Below are 26,344 nucleotides of genomic sequence, written 5' to 3'. Positions count from 1 at the left end.
AAAGTATCAAAGATAAGAGAAATCATATTTCTGCTGAATTAAAATTTAGGTACAATTATTAATAAATTTTTAAACAAAAATTTTATAGTAAAAAAAAAATATTGAAACTTATAAGCTTCAATTATGTTAAGTATATTTTTTGTTATTACGAGCTAATGATAATTTTATGAGTTCCATAATAATTAAAACAATTTTTATCATGTATCAGATATGACGATACGCTATGCATATTAATTACTTACTGCAATTATATAATACTCAAAACTAATCATTAAACAGTTTGATACTATGCTAACATACAGATTAATAGTATATTAAATATCGGTGATACGTAATGACACACAGCGATTATTTGACTATATTAACATATTAATTTATTATATAATTCTGTAATTATATTTACTAAAGCGCTACAGTAAATATAAGTTAAATAATAAATAGTAACATTAAGTAGATGTATTTATTTATAACATTCACGTAACAAATAATTTTTCATTGTAATTTATTAATAGTTAACTCTAATAATCAACAAATAACTATTATAAATGGGTAATTTAATTTAATTTAAAGTAAATAAAAATTGAATAGATGCACGATTTAAAATTTTATATATAAATTTTATGATCAAATATTTGAAATTAAAAATTAAAAAATTTTTTAACTTTTAGTTAATAAGTACAATAATCTATAGTTTATGTGGCGAGGGATGAAACAAGACGATTTCAGACAAAAACTAACTACTAGAGCCGGAGAGTGCGATGATGATTTATTTTATACATAGATGAACTTGATGCTCTCTGAACATGAATTAAGAAAAATTTCATTAATTACGTTAGTGAAGCAGTATCCACTTCATAATCAGTGTATTTCAACAATAGATTAGTGAATCTTCATTAATAAATTTAGATCTATAATTTTCACTAGCAAATTTTCACTACAAAGAGGAAGAGTTGGTATCATTTCAGACACATTTATTACATTATATTTTGATTTATCCGGAAAAAATAACATAAAATGTGATTTTTGTAACTTTTCAGCGCCGATATCTTTTGAACTAATCAACCGATTTTGACGTTTGAGGTGGCAATCGGCGTGTTTACTTGAATTCTAGAGCTGATTAAAATTTGAAATCGATCGGTTCAGCCGTTTTGGAGATATTTGGAAAAACCCGTTTTTCACCATTTCTTTCTCCAACGATTTCTCTCGAATGCATTAACCGATTGAGATGATTGGGGTCGCATTCGAAGCGGCTTATAAAGTTCTAGAGCTGATTAGATTTTGAAGTCAATCGTTCAACTCTTTTCTGAAAAATCAATAAAAAACTAAAAAAAAAAATTTTTTTTTTCGTAATTTGCAAATATTTTCGAGTCTACTCGACTAAATGATTTGAAATTTTCAGGAAAGTGGATGGTCAACAAGCTCTTTCGGTTGCCACCTCAACCATCCAAATCGGTTCATTAGTTAAAAAGTTATAGACCATTCACACACATACACACACACATACAGACAGACACCCGGACATCATTCTGAAAATATTCAGAATAGCTTCCTAGGACCTCAAAATATCAATTATAATTTTTTTTTTTGTGACAGACACTTGAAATCTACGACATTTAGCGCCTATAGCCGGCAGCTAAAAATATTAGATAAGATACAGCTGGTGAAAAAGATACCTAATCGTTCTAATAGTGACGTCATCATCGGATCAAAAAATATTTTTTGGTTACATGTGCGATAGCAAACGACCAAAAAATATCGAAGTAACTTAACGAGCCATCTTGTGACAAAAATGATGATAAATTTTGTCTGTTATAACGTACTCGATAGATAAACTACTATTTTATATTATATTTTTCAAATTATTAAAATGATTATAACTCGGAAACTATGGACTTTAGCGACTTGACTCATAGGAGTTTTTTCGAAGGGAATAAAATTTCCTATAAAATTTCTATGAACATTTTTGATGTACTTTCATTGGTTTATGTTCTGCAAGCCAATAAACGTCAATTTCATAGGAAAAATGAGTTCCACAACGGACACAAGTGAAACAGCTGGAATTACAGCTAAGTAACTATGGGCACTTTTGAAGAACACCAAATGCCCTACAATTTGCGAAACCGCGTCGATATCATAAAATGCAGCTGAGTATTAGAAATTAAAAAAAAAAGTAATTTAATTTACGTGTATTTTAAATGGGAAATCTTTGAAATCAAATGGAATGTACTTAGGATTGGAATTAAGAGCTCAAACTTGGCAGGAATTTTTGTTTCAGCATAAAAAATAATATTTTGCTTGATGAGCAACGAAAAAAATACTTTCGCCGGAAACGAAACGAAATTCGACGACTGTCGAACATCACTTCAAATTAATTCCGATCGTTCTAAAATATTTTTCGATCGGGTTGTTTCGATTATTTTCGTGTAATTTACGACTTCAAAATATATTTTCTAATTTTTATAACATTTTCCAAATTTTTCAAAGAATCCAGAGCATCCCACACCGCTGAAATAATTTTTAAATAATTTAATGTATTTACATATATATTCGAATTTCCTAGAATGTTATCTAATTTCCAGAACCTCGCAAAACATTCTAAACTAATTAGAATTATTTTTATGAGATTTGAATCAACTAATTATAATTTGGAGGTTTCCAAATGATTCTCCGAATATTCACAACAATCTAGAACATTCTAAACTCATTAGAATCAATGTCAAGTGATTTAAATGAATTTAGTCCGATTCGGAGCACTCCAGATGTGTCTCGAAATTTTTAGAACAATTTAGAACATTCTAGATTGATTGGAATTAATTTTCGAATAATTTCAAAAATAATTTTGTATTTCAAAACTGAGATTTCAAGATTATTCCCGAAATGTCTAGATTATTCTTGAAGTTTGTAGAACAATTTAGAACACTCTCAACCAATAATAGACACATTTTCAAAGTTTACCTTCTTTCAATCCCCATGTCTTTTAAACCCTTATAGTTATTAATTCGCAACCACCCCCTTGCACCATTGGAGACTCATGACTACTACCACATACAAACACTATTCGTTCGCGATGTTTCGTTATTAGCTAAAGTCACAATTTATGAAGTAATGATAATAGAAGATTTAACTCATATTATACAATTCAATTACAAAGCTGATGAATGCAGATCTTAATTTTAATGCAATAAAGTCTATTAATTAATCCAAGTTTCATAAAACAATGAACTTTATGTTTTAAAAATTTAAAATCATATAATTTAACAATTTCTGTAATAAAAATTATATTATACTAATCTAAAATGACAAAATATACATTACTACTATTATTATTACTATCGATAGCATTTGATATATCACCAGAAAGAAAAGTGCAGGTCATTGAACAGAATTCAATTGATAGGTAAAGTAAATTCTTATATTTATAGTTGAGAAATACTTTTATGCAACTATCGGTATGCAATGAAATTTCTATAACTTTTTTTTACTTAATTTTGTCATTCTGTTATTAACTTTTCAATATATTTTTAATGATTTTCTGAAAATTACATATTTTATTATTTACAATTTATATAAAAATTCATGATATGTTCTCTTAATTACTCCATAATATGTTATACTTATTATACAACAACTTTTTTTTTTTTTAAATTACAACATTTTTCCATCCATCCATCGATCAGTCTAGATTTTTTTTAGTTGATGATTTATTTATTAAAGATGTCATAGCAATTTATCTAAAATATTATTACAAGTTATTCATTCTATAATTAAAAAGTAAGACACGTAATAAAGAATAGATCCGATGATAATTTATAAATGATGACTGATTTATTAATTTTAATTTATTTAAATATTGTCTATTACATATATCGTCTCTCTTTTTTGTCTCTTATATATTTCATAAATTTTTAATGATTCGAATGATTTTATAGAATTAAGATTTTATTACATTCATATCTAATTACAAATAATATTTAAAAAAAAAGGCAATGATAGATTAAATTTTTATTTTTTTTTATTTTTTACATATTTTACTTTGCGATATTTATCTTGATTTTATCAGTATATTCAATTTTGTGAAATTCCATTAAAGCTCTAATTTATATCTTATCTTTTATTGTTTTACTTTAAAATAATATATACTTTTTTAATTTAAGATTCATATAATTATTAAAAATTGTAATATTTTTTAGTAAAATTTACTATATTTTTTTCTCCGTGCATGAGATACTGATTAGGTAAAATTTATTTTTTGTACAGCTCTATCTGTAACTAATTTTTGTTGGACAACCATGAAATACTAGTGAGTTACAATTATATTTTTATGTAGCATCGTCTATACTTATTTGAATTTAGGTTAATATATTGTTTTTATATAGTTTATGCTTATTAAACTGATAAATTGGTTATGTTGAACAAAAAATATTATCTGGTTAAGAACCAATAACAAATCAGAATATTCTTCTTATATATCACCATTCGTAAATATTAAATAGTGGCCAGCTATGAGCTTACAGTGAGTTATCTTTTGAGTTCAAAACTGCGCTATCTATAAATAATTATTTTAAGTCAGCTGTGAGGTAATGATGGCCCAGCGTTTTATTTCAATACAGTGCCATCTGTAAATAACAAATAATGACCAGCCATTAGCTTCTAGTGAGTTGTCTTTAGACTTGAATACAACGCCACCTATAAATAATTATTCCGAGCCAACTATGATGTAATAACGAGTCAGGATTTCATTCTCGTACAGTGTTATCTGTAAATAATAGATAATGGACAGCTATTAGCTTAGAGTGAGCTATTTTTTTACTTGAAAACAGCGCCATCTATAACCAATTATTTTGAGCCACCTGTGAGGCAATGGCGAGTCAAGATTTTATTCCCGTACAGCGCCATCTGTAAACAATAAATATTGTTCACTCACGAGATATCGGTGAGCTAAAAATATTCTTGAAAAAAAAAAATAGCCAACGGTGAGCTCGTTATTAGCTAAATCTGCTAGCTAGTAACGCTGAGCTAGTGACTGGCTCTAAACTCATCTTCATTGGCCAGGATTCTACTCGAGAATTAATGCCCACCTCAAGCGCGGAAGCGCTGAGGGTGCTTATGATCGATCTATTTTTTCTATTTATTGTTTATAGAAATCGAACATTATAAATGGAACCAAAATTTGCATTTTTCTATTCCGGTTTGAGTATTAAAGTTAATTGTATTAAATGAGCAATTTGTTATTTAGATAATTAACTATATACATTTAAATCTAAAATGATTAATTATAATCTTCCCTGGCGGTTTTCATGATACGGTTTAAACACTGTATTAAAAGACTATAAACGTAGTCGATAGCAAGTAGTTTTACTGTATTTATACGGTTTATTTGTGAAATTGTATTGCGGTATTTCTACAGAGCTTATAATGCATATTCTTACGCTAAAATCGAAAAATTTTTACTTGTTTGAAGAGTTTTTATTTCTTGATATAAGAGATATCTTTTTGAAGCAAGATGTGTTAGTTTTTTGTAGCAATATTGTATTTTTCAGTTTCAAAAAAATTAAATTTCTCGGAATAAGTACTTTTCTTTTACGCAAGGATCTTTGTATGCTCCAACTAAGAAAAGAAAAGTTGCTTAAATCGAGAGAAAAATTTCTTGGAAGAAAAGATACATATGGAAGATAAGAATTCACTGGTGCTAGGCAGCAGCAGTGGGAGCAGTTCAATGCTCGCTATTAGATCATGCCCAGCTGCTATTGTTGTCTTATTAATTAATACATACTAGCTGCCCACCCCAGCTTCGCACGGGTAGTGTAAATGAAAAAAATCATGATTTGCAGATAAAATCTGTTTACAGTACAATCATGTAATAAAACAAAATTACAGTTAAAATACAAAAATTTGATCATACGTAGGTAATTATTTAGATAATTTTAAAATGCTACCATACGATAGACGGTATTGGTCAATGCATATTATAGACAAATTGAACGAAATAAACAGAAATTTTGTGTATTTGTGTTGAAAACTTATTTTGTTACACTTTTTGTGTTGATTTTCAAATACTAATACGAATCAATCGGTGCATTACTATCACGATTTAATACTAAATGTATAGCAAAAATTACAAAATAGTAATTAATACACTAACGCAAAGAGTTAAAGGAACAAGAAAATTGTATAAATTTTTTAATGATTTTTGCAAGGCTGTAACTTCGTGAAAAATAATCGTATCGAGATTTAAAAAAAAAAGCATTTTATAGCTTGAAATCTCTAGTTTCGGTACATTTTCATCAAATTTTTTAAAAGCGACGGCTATTGCGAAAACGTGAGAAATATCGCGAGACAAAAATTTTCGAAATTTTTTTTTTATCGTTGAGAGAGTCCACGGGCCGTGGAAAATTTTTTTCAGCTAAACCAATGCATAGGTCGTTTAGCAAATTTATTCAGCTTTAATTCGGTTATTTTATACTTGTAGGACAATTTTTCGCAGAGAAATCAGCCTACAAACGAAAAAGGATCCTTTTTGGTTTGATCATCGATATCTCAGCTACCAATAATCGCACGGTAAATCGGAGGACGGCGTTGAAAACTTGAATAAATCCCTTACAAGACCCTTTCATTATTTTTTGGAAAAAATTTTTATTTTATTTTAAACATCTATTAGAAGTAAGTACAAAAAAATGACTATTTTGGTTTTTCAGTAAATCAATTACTACTTTGTAAATATCGACGATAAGACTAATGTTGGCAGGTAAATTTTTAGCTTAATGTACCCCTAAAAACCCTGTAAATTTAAAAATCGATCCATTGAACCGTTTTTCGAGGGTGATCGATCAAAGTTTTGCTAACCACTTAAAGAAACAAGTTTTGATCCTTTATTTGTGTAATCATCATCAAAATGAAAAAATAATTTTTTTTGTTACTTTTACTCTACTTTTGCGTTGGTTACTCAGTAAATGTGAGAAAAAGAGAAAATAACAAAAAAAATTTCCAAAAAACGTCGAAAAAAAATTTTCGAACACAAAAAACAAGTTTCAATTTTGCACGACTCATGATGCGAAGCATCAGAGTGTGCTTTACGATCGAAAAATTTTTGACTTTTTGCGCAATAGCCGTCGCTCTTAAAAAATTTGATGAAAATGTACCGAAACTAGAGATTTCAAGCTATGAAATGCTTTTTTTTTTAATCTTGATACGATTATTTTTCACGAAGTTATAGCCTTGCAAAAATCATTAAAAAATTTATACAATTTTCTTGTTCCTTTAACTTTTTGCGTTAGTGTATTAATTACTGTTTTGTAATTTTTGCTATACATTTAGTATTAAATCGTGAAAGTAATGCACCGATTGATTTGTATTAGTATTTCTTACGAAAATATATTAAATATTAAAATATTTTTGAGACCAGTTTTCTCCGTGTATAAATTGTTTTTCGTAAACATATGGAAAAGGGAGCTCGAGTTTTTTTATAATTACTATTTTCTAAAACTCGCCTTCGGAGTGAAATTTACTCCAAGAGGACTAAATAATTGAAAAATCATCTAGTCCGCAAAAAAAACTTGTCTGAGTGAATTTCTCTCCGAACGGATGTGAATGAATAAAAATCGTCCACTGCGTTTATTCCGTAAATTTTTTACGATGTAAATGTTATGGAGTATTTACATAATTTCTGGTCTTCCTAATAAAATTGAAAAAAAATCAGTTTCAAATAGGTATAAATTTTATAATATTGGACCATTTGCTAGAAAAAGTATTTTTTAATTTCTTATAAGTAGCAGCTATAAATTACTGAGCTTAGCTGGCAGGAAAACTTTAAGAAGTAATTTGTCTTAATTATTTAATTGGATGGTGTTTTGACAATGGCAGCCGTAGTTTGTTCTAAAAATTATGAATGAAAAAATCATTTTAATTCATCTAGAGGATAAGTGTTCCGCTCCACTCTTTTTTATAAATATGATTATTAATAATAAATAATTATAATGCAAATGTTAATGTGCATAAAAGTGTTTTGTAAATAAAAGCATAATGAGAAGAAAAACGAAAAAAAGTACGAAATAAAAATAAGAGTCAATTATAAATTCGTTCCGGTGTCTGGTGACTTAATAATCATATAGTTAAATAAAGACTTATATACATTTGGACTTTAAACGACAATGCCTCTGTGAATGCTAGACATATCCATCATTCATCATCATACTGATATAAATATTATGTATAGCTTATATATTGGGGAATTCTGAAGGAATTACGACCACGATTATTATGATGACAACCGAACCTACCGCAATGTTGTGATTCCAAAGTCTAATATGTCGCATCGTCGTGCTCGTTATATCATAGACATAGTTATATTTTATATATGTATATAAACATATACATACATATTAAATACACGTGCTACTGTAGTAACACTATTTACTTATTGTGTAATTTGATGAACTATTCATTAATGAAGTAAACACAGTGTCAAAATGTTCATTCATTTTTTTTTTTTTATAATTTCAGTAAGTAATCATTTTTTTTTTTGAAAAAGTTAAAATATATTCCGATTTATTGAGGAATAGTAAAGTAATTTTCTATAATTAAAATTTAATGGAAATCCTCAAATCGGTTAAAAATAAAATTTTTAATTATAGTAATTAAAAATAGAGGTGAAAGGGGCCAGACGGCCTCTTTAAGAATTTTATGTTTATTATCAAACTAATCGGGATATTTTATCACGTTCGACTAAAAAATACATTTTCGGCAATTTATTTGGCAGGGTTTTGAAAGTATTCAAAAGAAGAAACATGTATGTTTCCTACAAAAAAGTAATTCAATTTTTTGAGATTTTTCCCGAGTCAAAATTTGAAATGTGGATTTGTTCTCCATATTCTAAATTAGGTTCTTGAGGCTGAAATCATAGTTATATGAGGGTATATTGAGGGTAAAATCACATTCGAGCAATGAGGCAAGCTATTGAACAGAACTGTAAATTTGACCTAACTTTTGGAGTTTTGTCCGCTGTTACCAAATGTCGAGTAAATGTACAGTCAGCAACAATGTAAAAATACCTTCCAAAACCTACTTTTTAATTGTAAAAAAGATCCTTATCGGATCATTATTGGTAGATAAGGGGAACGAGGGACGAAGGGGGTATCAACTATAAGATTAAAATGGCTGCTATAATCGCGAATTTTTAAAGTAAAACTGTTATAAATATTTATAAATTAATTTATAGTATAATGATAAAGAAGTATAAACAATCACGCTATCAAAATATGAAAAAAAATTCATATCGGAATCGATTCTAACATCACTTTGTATTTAAATGGAAATTGAAATTAAAGAATTTGAATAACTTAATTATGTTAAAACATACGCTAGTCGCAGAAATTAAGGGATGTAAGGAAAATTCCAAATTTTTAAGTGATTTTCAACAGCTGTAACTCAAAGACAAATGGTCGTACAGCGAATAAAAAAAAATCAAATTGTAGCTTTGAGTGTCTAATTTTCGGATCTCGACTTGAAAAATTTCTATCATACCCGGTTCCGTAGTAATCCTGAGAAAACCACCGCAAAAAAAATTTTTCCAAATTTTCGCTTGTCTTAAAGAAGGGCTTTAATAAACTTTTTTTGATAATTTGACCTTGAAGCTCTTTAGATAATTTAATGCCCTTAAATTTGCTGCCCTTAAGAAGCCTCTACGACGATTTGGTGCGGAGTTATCATTGATCAAAGTCAAAATGAACTTTTAAGGGCGGCAAATTGAAAGGCATTAAATTACCTGAAGGAGATTCAAAAAATTTATTGAAGCACATAGACCTTTTTTAAGACGAGCAAAAATTTGGAAAATTTTTTTTGCGGTGGTTTTCTTAGGATTACTCCGGATCCGTGTATGATAGAAATTTTTCAAGTCCAGATCTGAAAACTAGACACTTAAAGCTACAATTTGCTTTTTTTTTATTCGCTGTACGATGTATTAATATACCATTTATACTAAAGATTCTTAATTTTACGTGGACGGCATTGAACGACGGCCTCGAATATACTAAAAATCGATTACAGTAAGAAATAAAAAAAAAAAAATAGGATGAATGTTTTACACTAAAGCTACTTCAGACATCAATCAGAAGATTACACAAGTTTGAAGTATGTGTATAGCTATATAGTTATGATTTAATGATTTTGTGTGTAGCATTCTTGAAACTGGAAAGTTTAATATAATGTAATGTAAATGTCCACTATGCTCAAGCATTTGTACATACATGTATATGTGTACAGAAATGATAGTAATATATAACGTAACGCAATTTGTAATTTTGATTATATATATTATTTTTATTGCGTCATGTAACACATTGTTTTGTTTTAAATATGTCAACATTACTATTAAATTTAAAAAATAAATTATCTTATAAAAATTTCAAATTTTTAGTTACTCTTGATTAAAACTGTTATTGAAATATTCACAAATAATATTAAAATATAATTTTTATAATTACTAAATTTTTAAAACTTAACTGATTTTTCCTTGTAAGTGAATAATAAAATATTTTATATTATTGAAAATTATGAATTACGACTAACTTAATTGTCATATTAAGGCCAATAATTCAAAAATTTATCGAATTATCACATATGATAATAGTGATAAATACAATAAAAAATAAAATAGTAACAATAAAAATTAGCAATAAAATTTTATATTTATGAGTTTATAATATATATAGTTATTGTTTTGACCGTGCAAATGTATTCTAGACATAATATATTATTGCCTCGAAGTCAAGGATAATGGATATTATATTACAAAATTTCTTTAGAGCTTATATGTAAAAATTACTTTACTACACTAATGTTATAATGTAATATACTTATAATGTAATGTCATATATGTTACTCAATTTTTTAATAAATAAAATAATAATAATAATGATAACTATTATTATTTTTATTATTATCATAATAACAATCAATACTAATAAACTGATAAGATTAATGAGTAAATTAGTATTTTATAAAAAAAAAAAAAAGTAAACATTTAAGTAAGAACATAATATAAGAAGTTTCAATTTTTGAAATACCCGCAGGGCTTATTTTCGGTTACCTATTTATTATATTGTGTAACCCATTTCACTGTATACTTTTACCGATATACGAAAGTTTATTTAGTTTTAGTAATATAAATACTTTGAAAATTCTTAGAACTTCATCTAAAAAAAATCCATACAGGAATACATACAGATAAGCCAAAATCACCATGAAAATCTATTAGGAACTCTTTTAAATTTCTGTAGAAGCAGATGGAGAAAACTATGAAATCTATTGTGAGAATGCATGGAAACCCGGCCGAAAACATATAAATTTCTATATGGAATTTTTGTCCAGAAGTCTAAAAACTTTTTATATTTATATAAAATACAAAATTGTGAATTTAAATCATTTATTTAGCATAGATTTTGCTATGCAAATTCAAAATAAAATCCATTATCTATATTATTAAGAGAATAAGAAAAATTTTGTTCCCTGCATATCTATATGATAGAATTGGTTAATGTTATTAAATTTGATGTCGTTAGAAAGATCTTGACTTAAATTTGTGCCTTAAGGCATACTTTTAACTCCATACTTCAAACTTTTTTTTATTCCCAAGCGTTGAGATAAATAGATTTATCTATATCATTCGAATTACATTCAAGTTACGCGGGAAAGAAGACAATCGTGTTCATTTTCTTTAAATTAATTAATATTTTAATTATTCTGTCTCTAAATATAATTGAATGTCACTTAATATTAAGCTACATTATTTATATCGCGTTACTAATTCCGAAACGACATATTTTCATACTCCCTTTTCGTTTTAGGGAGCTTCTTAAAGCCAAATGAGTGTACACAGAAAAAAAGAGGATTCATGAACGCAAAATATCTTTACTCACTTAAAAAAAATTTTTTCTTACCCCAAGAAATTTTTTGCATCGTGAATTGAAAACTAAAATGCATTTAGAATTGGAAAAAATTACTAGACGCAAGAAATTGTTGCTTGCCCGAAAAAATCTTTTCTCGCCCCAAGAAAATTTTTCTATTCAATTCATAATGCATAAAATTTCTTGGTGCAAGTAAAAATTTTTTGCAGCAAAATATTCTTTTTTTCTGTGTATTTCATAAATTTAGTTGTGATATTTGGGCAGTCACGTAGTGACTGCAGGTTGCTCGTCTATAATTAATTTATTTACGAATATTTTTTTTAAATTTTAATTGATTATTTTTAATAATAATCAAATCAAAATTTTGATTGATTTTATATTAAATTTAAAATCTGACAGCTTTGCTCGTAATTATTTTGTTATATATATACACTGGTCACAAAAATTACCCGAGTCAAAAAATTAGATCTGTTTTAAAATAAATGATAAATTCAAATATTTTTTCTTTAATTCAAGTTTATAAATCGTATTTATTTTATACAAGAATTTACTCTGTTTTTGCCCGTACTAGTCATTATCCAAGCCAATAGACTTATTTTCGTATGTTATTTAGTCTGTTTTAAACCGCGTTTAGACTAAAAACAGACTTTTTTATTATAATTATTGGTCTGTGATCAATTGTTTTTGACAAAAACAGACTTTATTTACTATAATTTTTAGTCTGTTTTTAATCGCTTTTCGATCAAAAACAGGACTTTTTACAAATATAAATAATAATAATAATAATATAGATTCATAAATTTATTTTAATTTTCTTAATATTTGAAACATGCTAATGCGCTTCCGTAATAAGATGTCACAAGAATTTTGATGGTTTCTAATGCCAAAATATTTTCGATTTTATCCAGTAAACAAGGAAAATTTCTTAACATTTTAAGAGTTATTTTATTACTTTTATTCAATTCTATAAATATTCAGTCAAGACAACTAAAACATAAAGCTGTCAAACTTTCATTAACTATCGACATTTTTAAACAAAAGACACTAAATAAATAGTAAACAAAACATAATCGATTCTGTAACTTAATATATTTTTTATAAATATTGCCCATAAATAAAAATATTACAAGTGCATGATTTAATCTAGTTTAGTCCTTGCAAAATTTCAGAACTAAAATTTTTAAACTTCAAGAATGAATCTAGTTTTGTCTGCCCGTAACGAGATTGTTTTTTAAAACAACAGATCAAAAACAGCTTAAAATTTTTATAAAAGATCAAAAGCAGATCAAATAGTCCAATTAGACTAAAATCAGATCAAATTTTTCGACCCGGGTAAGGGATAGAAAAAAAATTCGAAATTTTTGGGTGATTTTCAACATGCTGTAACTCGGTGAAAAACGGTCGTAGAAAAAAAGAAAAAGGAAATTGTAGCCTCAAATTTCTAGTTTTCAGATCTGGACCTCAAATTTTTTGATCATGCACGGTTCCGGAGTAATCTTAAGAAAACCGACGAAAAAAAAATTTTCAAAATTTTTGCTCGTCTTCCAACAAGTCTATGGGCTTCAATAAAGTTTTTGGATAATCCGACCTTATGACTCTTTTAGGAAATTTTATGTTCTTTAATTTGCCGGCCTAAAGAAGTCTCTACGACTATTTGGCACCGAGTTATCATTGATCAAAGCAAAAAAGTCCATTTTGGCTTTGATACTCAATAACTCCGGACGTATTGGTCGTACAGAGAATGGAAGTAGGGTTATAAAAACTGGAAAATATTCTCTATAAGGCAAAATTACTAGCTTATGATAGTAAAATTTTTTTTGAAGCGATAATGTTCATTAAAAAACAGGTCAAAAGTCTATAACGGGTGACCTTGACTGGCTCGTGTCCACCAATCAAGAGTCCTCGTTACTAATTAATTATTGATTAACTTATTTAATTGTTTATTTTATTTAATTGTTGAATTTATTAATTGTAAGTTTAACTTATAATATATGTAGATTTTAGAATTGTGGTTGCTGGCTTGCACTCAGGATGCGCGGAATCCTCTGTCGCTGACTAGACACGCGGCTGGAAAATAAACTTAATGCTACGGGGTTGGAAAATCGAAATAAAGAAAAGAATTAATCGGGTATTATCTTATTAATTAAATTTATTTAACCAAAATTCCCCATATAATTATATCAATTTTCCCTGTTAAAAGTATGTTATTTACATACTTTTTTATTTTTTAATTCAATTTTTAGGTTTTTTTGCTGATTCAAAACTTACCCAATTTTATTGTTTAAGACTGTCCTGTATATTTTCGGTTATGCAAAAGTTATATTTAAGTGAAATGACAGTAATTGAGTTATAAAGAAATACAAAAACTAATTCAAAGTATTAGTTACATATTATCAGTTAATATTCAAAATTCTTGAGCGCCATTTAAATATTTTAATTTTGAGCTGAAATTTTCAGCGTAGTCATGATTTCATAAATATAAACTACAGCTGCCACGAGAAAGAAGAAATTTAGAACAAAAAATCCGAATTTCGATGATTTTTGATATTTTCGAAATTCGTGAGCGACCTCTTGAAAATTTTTTATCGAGCTGATTTTTGGAGAGGCGTCTTAAAACATCTTAAACCAACAAATTTTCATTAGAGACTAGGAAAAAAAAAGTCGGTTTTTTTGGGCCACCCTAATATATATATGTATATATTCATATAATCTATAAGTCACATGTGACAGCTTATACATTTTTTATCTTCTTTATATGTATTTTTATTTATCATTTTATATTTAAGTTTTTTTTTTTAATTAAAAATAACTGACTGTAACCGTTGGTAACACTAACATTTTTTTGTTTGAAAGTTACGACATCTTTTCAAAATCTATACCAATAACAATACTCGAATATTCCAACTGTAAGTATGTTAAAAAATATTATTTTTCTTATTATCTATACATTTGAAATAGATATATAATTATGTAACACCGATGTAAATGGAATGTCAATTTTTTTTCTTAAAAATTTATTTAATTCTGTGATCAAATTAATTAATGTGATTCCGTTTATAAATTATTTACAATATATATGTGTTATTAAACCTAAATATATAGTAAAAAAATTGACTTTAAATTAATACTTATTTTTTTCAAGTGAAAAATAATGAGTTTATAAATTTACGTTTTATCATCAAGTAATTAAATTACACAATATTACAATTTTTATAAATTTTATTTAAAAAATAAAATAATAATTTTTTTTTTTTTTTTTAGCAATAATTGCAACTAAATTGTGGAAGAGAAAGCTGTACTATATGATTGATATTTAAGTGTCTTGATAAAAATATATGTCATATCAACTTGCATTCTCGCTTTTATGTATAGTCTATAATAGACAAATAAATGATGTACTCATAGTATATAATAAATAAATATTTTATATGTTATAATAAAATCGTAAATATATAGTAACCGTTCTTTAATACTTCTAATGTAACATTTGTTATAAGGTATAAGTCATAAGTAACAACTAAGCTTATATCTATACCTTTCTCGAATAATTCCGATCGTACTGACATCCGGTGATAAACAAAATTATCAATCATTCTCACTCTGTGTTTAATGCACGTTTTATTGGCGTTCAATAAACAAACTAAATTCTATAGATTTTATTTACAAATCCACATACAAAAAAAATGTAAAACCGCAAAAGAAGAAATTAATTTAATATATATTTTAATTAAATGGATAATTTTAGTGAATGGTAATTATGAAAATCAGTGTTACGTAAGGTGTCTACATCAAATCTGTTGACTGTGAGATGGAGAGTGAAAGAAAAAAATGTTTTTTTTTTTTTTTTTTTTTTTAATAGAGAGGGAAAAGAGCGCGTCCTCGAGGCCGACATAAATGTATTCGAGGTAGCGGTCAAGTGTCAAGACTCTCTTGGTGTTTTTATTTATTAATTTATATACATGTATGTGCAATACACATTAATAAGTATTGATGTATGTATTTACAATATATATATATATATATATATATATATATATATATATATATATATATATATATATATATATATATATATATATATATATTTAATTGCCATCTCATTTAATTTATTGCCGGGAGAAAAACAGTAATCTACAGAAGACAAAAAAAAGTACTCGGAATTTATATTTTTTGCAAGTAATGCACGTCTTGTATTCATTTTAATAATTAGTTTGTTCAAGTGTAAGTTTTAAAATTTTTATATAGTTCAGTAGTACTATATATATATATATATATATATCTATGTATAAATATAAATATATTAATGGTATATAGAGCAACATTTTTAGAGTAACGATTATCGTGTGTGGGTACTTTCGCGTGTCGCGACAACTAGACATGGAACTGTCAATGTTGCAATACATTTTTCCACATTATATATATACATATATGTGTGTTTATGTTAATCATGTATAATGGTTAATAGTATTACCGGCTTGTTAGTAAGTAATCTACTCTGTGCATGAGTACGCGTGTTATTTGATTGATGCTTGCTTCTATTCCGAATGGTCACTCGATAATCAGATGTATCTATGTGGCGTAATACCTTTTACAAATAGACGATTAGTGGAACAAATAATCGAAATATATGTAACTTAAGATATTAATGATTACCGATGTTATTAAATTAACTAATTTTATTTTATTTTATTTATTTATTTTTTTTTCAGTTTTATAACAAATAAAAATATTCCAAACTCTTAAAAAATTAAGAAACTAAAAAGTTATTCGAAAAATAACAATTAATAATTATGAAATATAGAATATCTTTAAATATTAAAAAAAAATCAACGTTACATACTTTGCGTACTAGAATGCTAACATAAAATAGTTAATGTTATCAATATTAATAAATTAACTCTTTGAAAGAATACTTATTTTTAGCAGTGAAATAATATTTTTAACATAAATAAATATCGATAATTAATTTACATAAATAATTAAAATTATAATTTTTACGAGGTTAAATTTAAAAAAAAAAAAAATATGCACCATTTTGAATGTACTGTAACCGGCTAAAATTTTAAATATAATTTTCATATAAAGCTTTTAAAACTTATTAATTAATTTTTTTCTGTCATTTGGTTGATAAATTTAATGATAAATATACAGAGATTTCAAATGTAATTTTTTATAATTTTAGACAATGGAATCATGTTTTTTAATGAATCACTCTAAATTTTATGATAGCTGCATATGACGATTTAAGTGCATTGTCATGAATTAAAATGGCTTTTTTTTTTTATTTTATTCTACAAAAAAATAATAAAAAAAAAAAATAATAGCGTTAAATAAATTTTTTTTACTCAATCGATTATTGTTTATCCCAATTATTGAATAATTAAATTTGCGAAATCATTGAGATTAAAATCATCATTTTTTTTTATTATTATTGTTTTGTTCAATAATATTTTTTGATTTTATTACATGTGTTGATGCGATGACTATAATTAATCTCCACAGTCACTTTTTTTTTATTTATTGTAAAACTTATAAGCTTTTGAACTTTATGGTGCATCAACACTCGACAATACTCTCATAAAAGTTTATTTTTAACATATCAAAGCAAGTTAATCCATTAGATTATTTATTGTTTATATTTATTGACGATTAAAAAAATATTAAACCAAAAATAAAATCGTATTTTATTTAAAATAGATACGATTATTTGAAATTAATTTTTAATAAATAAAAACAATTGTTGAAAATAAAAAAAAAAAAACAAAAATTAAACTAATTAAAGTAATTAAATAAATTAAAAGTTAATTTCAACTGATAAATTACGAAATTGTTAAACATTTAAATCCTTGAACGGTTATTTCTCCGTGCTGTATCTATTTTGGAGTTAGAGAACAGAATGACACGGTTAACCGCTAACAGACACGCAACGAATTAACGAATCATGCACAAATTGTTTAATATACTAAAAAAATATCACTATTCATATTAACATATATTTTTAAATTTTATATAAAAATATACAGATAATAATTAAATTATTATTAAATTATAAATTTTTTAAATGACTTATTTTTTCTTCAAAATAAGAACGTATATTTTTATTTAAAAATTCATACCTGCTAATCCCATTTCTGGAACCGAGTTCACTGATCAATCAAAAGTCGATAGCAAAATAAAAAAAAAAAAAAGACAAAAGGTCATATGTTAAATTACACTAGAGTAACTAGTTGGCTCATCTATCGGCACAGATAAAGCGTAGAAATGGTTAAGTTGTGTCTTTCAACTCGCGTGCTTAAACAAAAGTAACACTGAACATATATCATATATATATATATATATATATATATATATATATATATATATATATATATATATATATATATATATATATATATATATATATAGTACACCTTAAACCAGTAGTAGGGTGACTGTTATGTTTGAGGTATAAGTGAAACAATTAATAAATTAAAAGTGTCGTTAACAGGTTTACAGTGACTGTATTGCTGTTATGTATATAAATAGATAAACTATTATGTTTATTTATTATTAACCATAAACCATTAAATCGTAATGATATTATAACCAATTCACATTAATATCACAAGTATAAGTTTTATTATTTATCTTTTTTATATTATTTTTTTAAAAATAATAAAACGTTAAATTACTGTCGACATTTAAACTTTACTATTACATTTAATTCGTGACCATACTGGCGTTCTTACATCGCGTGTTAAAAATACAATTATCAATTGAAATTATCTTTTTATTTGTTTATTAAGTAAAAAAAAAAAAACTAGTTACAGACAAAGCCGTAAAAGACGTTCACGAGTATACAGATTACGACGGGAAATAAAAGGGTTATCGTTTTACAATAATAATAATAATAATAATAATATTATTATTATTATTATTTTTAATTACATTTTTATTTATTTCCATAGTTTATTTCCTTTCTCCGTCGATAAATTTTCTTTTCCATTATTATTAGTAATTATTGTTATTGTTATTATTAAATTTCCCTCTCTTATAATCTTACTAGACTGACGGCCAGTCAACAACTGGGAAACAGCTGTAAATGTACGCATGTTTTGCGCCTCAACTCCTGGTCTAACCATTACATTATGTACTCGCATATATATGTATGTATATAAATGATGAATGACAGAGTGGGATTTTACAAGTAAAGAGACTAAAAGAACCAATTGCACATGACAGTAGTAATAGATCTTACTATATTGCTATCAATTACATTTTGATTATTACTCAAAGAATCAAAATTACATTTTTATTAATTGCTTATTATTTTATAGATCGATATATTTTTATTTGTGTTTATTACATATCTTTAACTAGTTAATTATCTGAATAATTAAATATATTTATCACGAACAAATTTCAAGATGATCTAGTATACCTAAAATAATAATAATAATAGTAAAAATTAATGTGTAATCAGAGAAATTGAGATTTACAACTGATTAATATGATTTTGATTGGCATGTAGTACGATTGTCGATTACACAGATTGGAATGGAAATTTACAAACCCGTTTTAAATATATTATGTATATATATTATATGCATGCCTTATTATCGTCTCTAAAGTTGCAAATTATATGAATGTATATGTATGTATGTACTGATGAATGTATGAAAGTGTTAATGATATACATCTTTTATTTTTTGTTGGTTAAAGATTTTTTTGCTGTTAGTAATAATCGATACGAGATTTTAGGTCGCGTGTAGCAACAGATCACGCTTAACTATTTTATCCAAGGTGTTTATAGACGGTGAATATCACCTATATATATATATATATATATATATATGGATGGAAAAATTTGCTATCAACAATGTATGAATTTATAATTGTATTAAAAAAAAACCACATATTTTTTTGATCAATGTTTGTTTGAATAAACATATTTAATTATTGATTACATAATTTATGTATTGATGATAAAGATTATTTGAGATATAAATGTACATCAAAGTTGAAAGATATTTATACTTTTTTTATAAATTTGAACATTTAAAAAAAACTTGATTTGCTTGATGATTTATAAGTAATTGCATTTACCGGTTGTCTATATAGATCTGACAAAAAAAATTTCAGATGACTTTGATTTATATTTTTCTGAAACAAAATTTCTAATTTTATATAATTTGAAATACATTTTTGAAAATAATATATTTTATTAAAAATCTTAGGTACATAAGACGGCCAAAAACTTAGATATGAAAATTTTTTAAATAAATTTCTAACCTCTGTAAAAAATATTCCATGCGAATTTAAATGCATGTCACGATTAAACTTTTGACTTTTTATAAAAAAAAATTATGTATTGTATAGAAAATTTTATGATCGACTGAGAATATCTTTAGCCCACTGCATCAGAAATATTAATTTTTAAAAATTATATACATGCAAAGTTAGATTTATACAAATATCAAAATCTTTTTCGTTCATTGATTAAAACTATGAATACTTAAACTGATGAATCTACAATAATTTTACTTCAGACCTTTTTTTATGGAGAATAATATTCGAAATAATTTTTCTTTTTGTGTTGAACATGTATAAAAATAATTTGATACGTTTATTTTTTAAAACAACTTTTATGTAATATTCTCATTGTATTTTGAGACATATATTTCGATGTAAGACGGACAATAAAATTAATATTTGTCTTTATAACAAACTGCACGCATTTCGTCCTGGTCAGGAAGTTGTAACGTTCATGTGTCACGAGAGATATAGGAAGGTCGACGGATGTTAGATTTGTCATGATATCTTGATGTAAATTAGCTACGGAGGGACCCGACCCGGGTTTAAAATCACTCAACATCGCAATTGAATCATGATTACAGTTTAAAAGAATCTAAGAATATCATCTATTTTATTTGCGTATCTTTTGTTGCTTATAAGCTATTTTTCTTGGTGAAAAAAAATAAAAATAATACCTTAAGAAAATATTCAATAATTACTGTATGATAAATTGATGAGAGGTAATAATATTTTTGTGTAAGATATGTAGCCTTCATAAAAAAAAACGCACATCAATGATAATCCTTATTGCAAGTCATGGTCGATGAGAGATACCTTGGCTTTTTAATCCACGTGTACATAACAGCTCTAAAAACTCGGAAGACTGCAGAAGTATCTATGAGTGATGCTTTTATTATATATTATTATTATGATTATTACAAATATCGCATATACATATTTTTTTAAATGATGAGGTCACGCACTTTATAATATCTTGCCGGGAAAAAAATCACCATGCGTGATCATGTATGATCATGCATGATTCGTGCCTGACCGTGCATGATTCATGCATAATTTATGCTTGATCTTGCATGACTCATTCATGGCCAGGCATGACTCATTCTAGATCAAGCTTGTGCATGCATTAAGTTTGAAATAATTGTATCCAGAGATTCGATCCATCAAGAAAGGTCATGCTTGAGCATGCTCTATTATGCATGACCATACATGGTTCATACTTGATCATGTATAACTCATTCGTGATCAAGCATAATCATGCATGACTCATTCAAGATCAGGCTTGCTCATGACTTACGTTAGAAACAATTGTATCCAGAGATGTAATCCCTCGGGAAAGGTTATGGTGAGCATGCTCTGTCATCCATGATCATGCACGGCCCAGACATGATCGTACAAGGCTATGCATGGCCAACCTTAATCTTTCACGGTTATATGCAAATAGTGAAAAATATTTATAAATATTCAGGCTTGATCATACATGGCTAAGCTTACTCGTTCATATTCATAAATAAAAGTTAGTCGTTAATAGAAACTGTTAGATTAATTATAATTATTATTTCCTTTTTATTTTATAATTTATTTAATTTAGATTAATTGCCCAGGAAAAAATTAGCATGCATGATCAAGCATGATTCAGGCAAGACTAAGTATGTTCAAGCATGGATGATGCACGGTCAAACATTACAAATAATTTAATCAACATCTATGATGAAAAACTCCGATTGAACCGATTGAATACGATTAAAATCCGATCGAGCTTGAATCGGATTTGATTGAGGTTTTTAATTAGGGATATATCTATGTAAATTTAACATGGATGGTGATATATCTATACATTATACGTACATGTATTTCACCAGGGGCGCTTGCGCATTACCGTCCTAGTACAGCTGTTTTTTTTGTATTATCGCTAATTTGTAAGCCTAAATTTTTTCAATTCAATTTTTTTTTGTTTTTTTTTTTATTTACATATATTTTTTTTTTGTTATTAATCGAGATATTTTGAGTAAGTTTTTTTATAATTATAAAAAAAATACTAATATAATAAAAAAAAAAAAAAGAAACAACAAATTTTAATGAAAGAACGTTGTATATATTTTAAATTTATTCGTGCTTCCCGCCATTTTTTTATTATTATTTTATTATTTCATAATAAATGAGCATTATAAGTCGTGCACTTTTGGATTTTCCAAATTTTTTTTTTTATGTTCAGGTATTTTGTTTATTTTTGATTAGTGTATAAAGAGTTATTGATTTCAATAAAATTGCACACCTCAAGTGCGAAAGCTCGAGGGGGTCATTTATTTATACTTTTTTGAAATTATAATCAGGATTATTAAACTAAGATTAGACAAATTTTTGGCTTTGGGTCGGTAATTTATGACTAATAGAATAAAAGTGATAAATTATTTTTTTTGCATATTATTATATGGTAACCGTTCCCAGTACGCTTATGAAATATCATCCCATACCGTTATGGTAATGATTACTTGGAATTATGGGATATAGGCCTATACTTTCTGGGAAAAGTTCCCATAAGTATGAAAACAATCCTCATCATTATGGTAACACACAGAAAGATTAGAACCCGACTGGTTATTGTTTTGCACCCGACTCAGTACGGTGCAGAACAATAACCAGTCGGGTTCCAACCTTTCCGTGCAGTTTCCATATCGCATGTGAAAAAATTATGGTAATGATTACCATAATATTATGGTAATCTTTTCTATTATACTATGGTAAACGTTACCATATATTATAGTAATAATTCTCATAATGTATGGGAATTATTACCATGTGATCATGGTAATGGTTACCATAATGTTATGGTATTGGTTACTATGGTATTATAGTAATGATTACTATAATACATATAGGTGCCGTTCCTATAATCGACATTTCAAAAAAACCGGTTACCATGCATTATGGGAACCATTCTCATAATATACATATTGTAATTGTTACGATAAATTTCTCTCCGTGGAATATTGATCTGATACTTTTAGATGTTCTACTTATTCATTCTACTACAACCACTCGGTTTTATGAAATATAAAGATCAATTTAATTAATATTTTTGATTATTTAGAAAAAAACAAAATAATTCCGTACCCGGGAAAAAATGATCAGACTTGATCAGACATGAACAGGCATGAGTTTTCAGGCCTGATCAGACATGAAAAATGACCATGCCTGATCAGGCGTGTTCAGGTCTGATTAGGTATGTTCATGTCTGTTCATGCCCATCCAGGTAAAAAAATTATATATAAAAAATGGCCCTATAGGCTAAATATATATAATTATGTATAACTATATACAATTATTTCTATAAGAATAAAAAAAAATTAAGAAATTCCGGCGTGTGCAGGATTTGAACCGTAGACCTTGCGCTCGAAAGCTTAACCCACTAACCGCTGACCTAAGTGATTTAATTAAAAAGTAAGTTTCGTATGAACTTCAAGTAATAAAAATCTTATACGTGATAGATTCTTGGTCAACAAAATTTTATATCTAGAAACAGACATGAACAGACATGAACAGGCATGAACAGCTATGATCAGGCCTGAGCGTATTTAACGCTTCAGACATGAACAGGCATGGACAGTAGAGTGTCCGTTATTTACTAACTTAGATTTTTTTACTCGGCCTTGATATAAATGATTTATTTGTGATCCAAAAATAATTTTAAAAAATAAAAAAGTTTATTCTAATGCCGTTTAACCCTGCCTATGTAATGATACATTCCCATTTTAGTACAATGAGAAAAATTTTATTACTTTTTCACAAATAAATGCACAGCAATGACTAATTCATAATTTAATAGGAAATTTTCCGCTCTTTAAAAAAGGTGTCTTATGTTTTTTTTTGTGAATCCAACTGTTTAAGAGATATTGAAGGTCAAAGTTTGATTTGTTTAAAAAAATTGGCGTTTTTGTTTGAAATTTTATAACTCTCTAAGACCTAGACATAAAATTGAGTGCTATAAAATTTCTTATAGGAAATTTATCGCTCTTCAAAAAAGGTTTCTTAGACTTTTTTCGTAAATCCAACCATTTAAGTGATATCGAAGCTCAAAGTTGATAGATTTAAAAAATAATGTTTTTCGATTAAAATTCTATAACTCTTCAGCAAACAGATATTTACTTAGGCTTTTAAAAATTATTCGTCGAAAATTTACCGCTCTACAAAAAAGGTCTCTTAGATTTTTTTGATAAACTCAACCGTTCAAGAAATATTTAAGCACTAAGTTGAAAGACAACTTTCACAAACCAACTCAAAATTTCGCTCTGATGATATAAAAAATTTCTTTTATTTCGGATAGGAAACTAGTAATGCCATAACATATACATTCAAAAATTTGAATAAAAACTCATTTCGGTTTGACTACGCTATCTTGATAAAAAATTAAACGACTGTTGGTAATTAACCAGGTTTGGGCCGTTACTAATTGCCAATGCTTGGCCGAGTGCACAGAAAAAAATGATTGACAATAATTGTAGTTCAACTTCTAATTATTTATCTCGATGAAAAAAGATTTTATACAATTGTATAAAATTATATACAAAAAATGGCCCGATCCAATTGTATACAACTGTATAAAAATTGCATACAATTCTATACAAAATGTATACAAGTCTATATAATTATATACAATTTTATACAAATTCTATACGATTCTATATAGTTATATACAATTCTATATAATTATATAGAATTCTATATAATTGCAATATACAGGTTTGTATATAATTATATAGAATTGTATACAATTGGATCGGGCCATTTTTTCTATCCAATTTATATGTAGTCTATATATAATTATATATAGTCTATATATAATTGTATAAAATCTTTTTTCGTCGGGATGTTATGTTCAATAACTAATGTCGTTTAAGTCAGTAAAATTATGATTTTAATGTTTAAACTGCTATAATTAACAGTTAACCGTTGAAATATACTGATTGACTATTTAAAATTACTACTTAAACCTTAAAAAACTACAAGACACTTGTCAAAAAAATGCATCTGTTATTAATTTCTTACATTCTACTCCATAATATTTGCTGAGATTCGGTCAAGGCGCGCTGTTGACGAGAATCTCAGTAATATTTATTAATATTTTTTTTCCATGTGACGGCAGTCAGATATCGGCCAACCTACGGCATTTTATCCATTAACAGCGACATTGTATAGATTTACCAATTTATTTTTGAATTTTATGAGCCTTAAGTATCAATTACGATTATTAATTGCTGGAAAAATTTTTCAAATTGCTCGTTTTGGTAAAAAGATATTACCCATACAGGAAGCCCCAGAGTTGAATGACGGGACCATGTCTGGGACATTATTGGGAAGCCCATCTTGGCAAACCTATACTGTCCCATGCCCGAGCCATAACTGGGTAATTAGTCTTGGCCATTCCAATGATTACCCAGGCTTGGGCCAAGACTGAATAACCTAGCTTTGGCCAAGCCTAGAGTCACCCTAACATGGGCCAAGTTTGCGTAACCTAACCTCGGCCGTTGGATGGTAACCCTAACATGGGCCAAGACTGGATAGCCTAGCCTTGGCCAAGCCTAGAGTCACCCTAACTTGGGACAAGTTTGCGTAACCTAACCTCGGCCGTTGGATGGTAACCCTAAAATGGGCCAAGACTGGATAACCTAGCCTTGGCCAAGCCTAGAGTCACCCTAACTTGGGCCAAGTTTGCGTAACCTAACCTCGCCCGTTGGATGGTAACTCTAACATGGGCCAAGACTGGGTAACCTAGCCTTGGCCGACCCAATGATTACCCGAGCTTAGGTCAAGACTAGGCTCCCCTGCCTTGATCATTCAATGGCAACCTACACTTGGGCCAGGACTGGGTAACCTAGCCTTGGCCGAACTAATAATTACCCGAATTTAAGCCAAGACAGGTTCCCCTGCCTTGATCATTCAATGGCAAGCCAGATTTGGGCCAAGGTAGGATTATCCAAGTTCGGCTATACCTATAGTTTACCATCCTTGGGCCAGAATTAGTTAACCCACATTTTTTATTAATTATTCAATTAACTCATTATTATGGTTTTTTAAATTAATAATTATTTATTTTTGAATTAAAATAAGTTTTAATTAATAAATATTATAATATTGCGATTAAAATTATTTAC

General features: G+C 27.2%; 1 protein-coding gene across 7 annotated transcripts in view; it reads right to left on the bottom strand.

Moving 5' to 3' along the window:
• LOC130678244 (hepatocyte nuclear factor 4-gamma) overlaps nt 1–26,344 on the bottom strand; it is a 101,229-nt gene that overhangs the window by 7,372 nt on the left and 67,513 nt on the right. The window contains exons 1-2 of one of the 7 annotated variants that reach the window (XM_057485389.1): nt 18,828–18,966; nt 18,017–18,191 (exon numbers count right to left, since the gene is read on the bottom strand). The exons of 4 other annotated variants lie outside the window; for them this stretch is intronic. In XM_057485389.1, the coding sequence (XP_057341372.1) occupies nt 18,017–18,029 (13 nt within the window). In that variant the 5' untranslated portion in view covers nt 18,030–18,191; nt 18,828–18,966. Of the gene's footprint in view, nt 1–18,016; nt 18,205–18,827; nt 18,969–26,344 lie in introns of those variants that run through there. 2 more of the 7 variants (XM_057485406.1, XM_057485397.1) reach the window with 2 other exon arrangements.

The sequence above is a fragment of the Microplitis mediator genome, chromosome 1, assembly GCF_029852145.1.
Source record: "Microplitis mediator isolate UGA2020A chromosome 1, iyMicMedi2.1, whole genome shotgun sequence".
NCBI lineage: Eukaryota > Metazoa > Arthropoda > Insecta > Hymenoptera > Braconidae > Microplitis > Microplitis mediator.
Note: the sequence above shows the minus strand (reverse complement) of the source record. Positions and strands in the feature narration are given on the sequence as shown.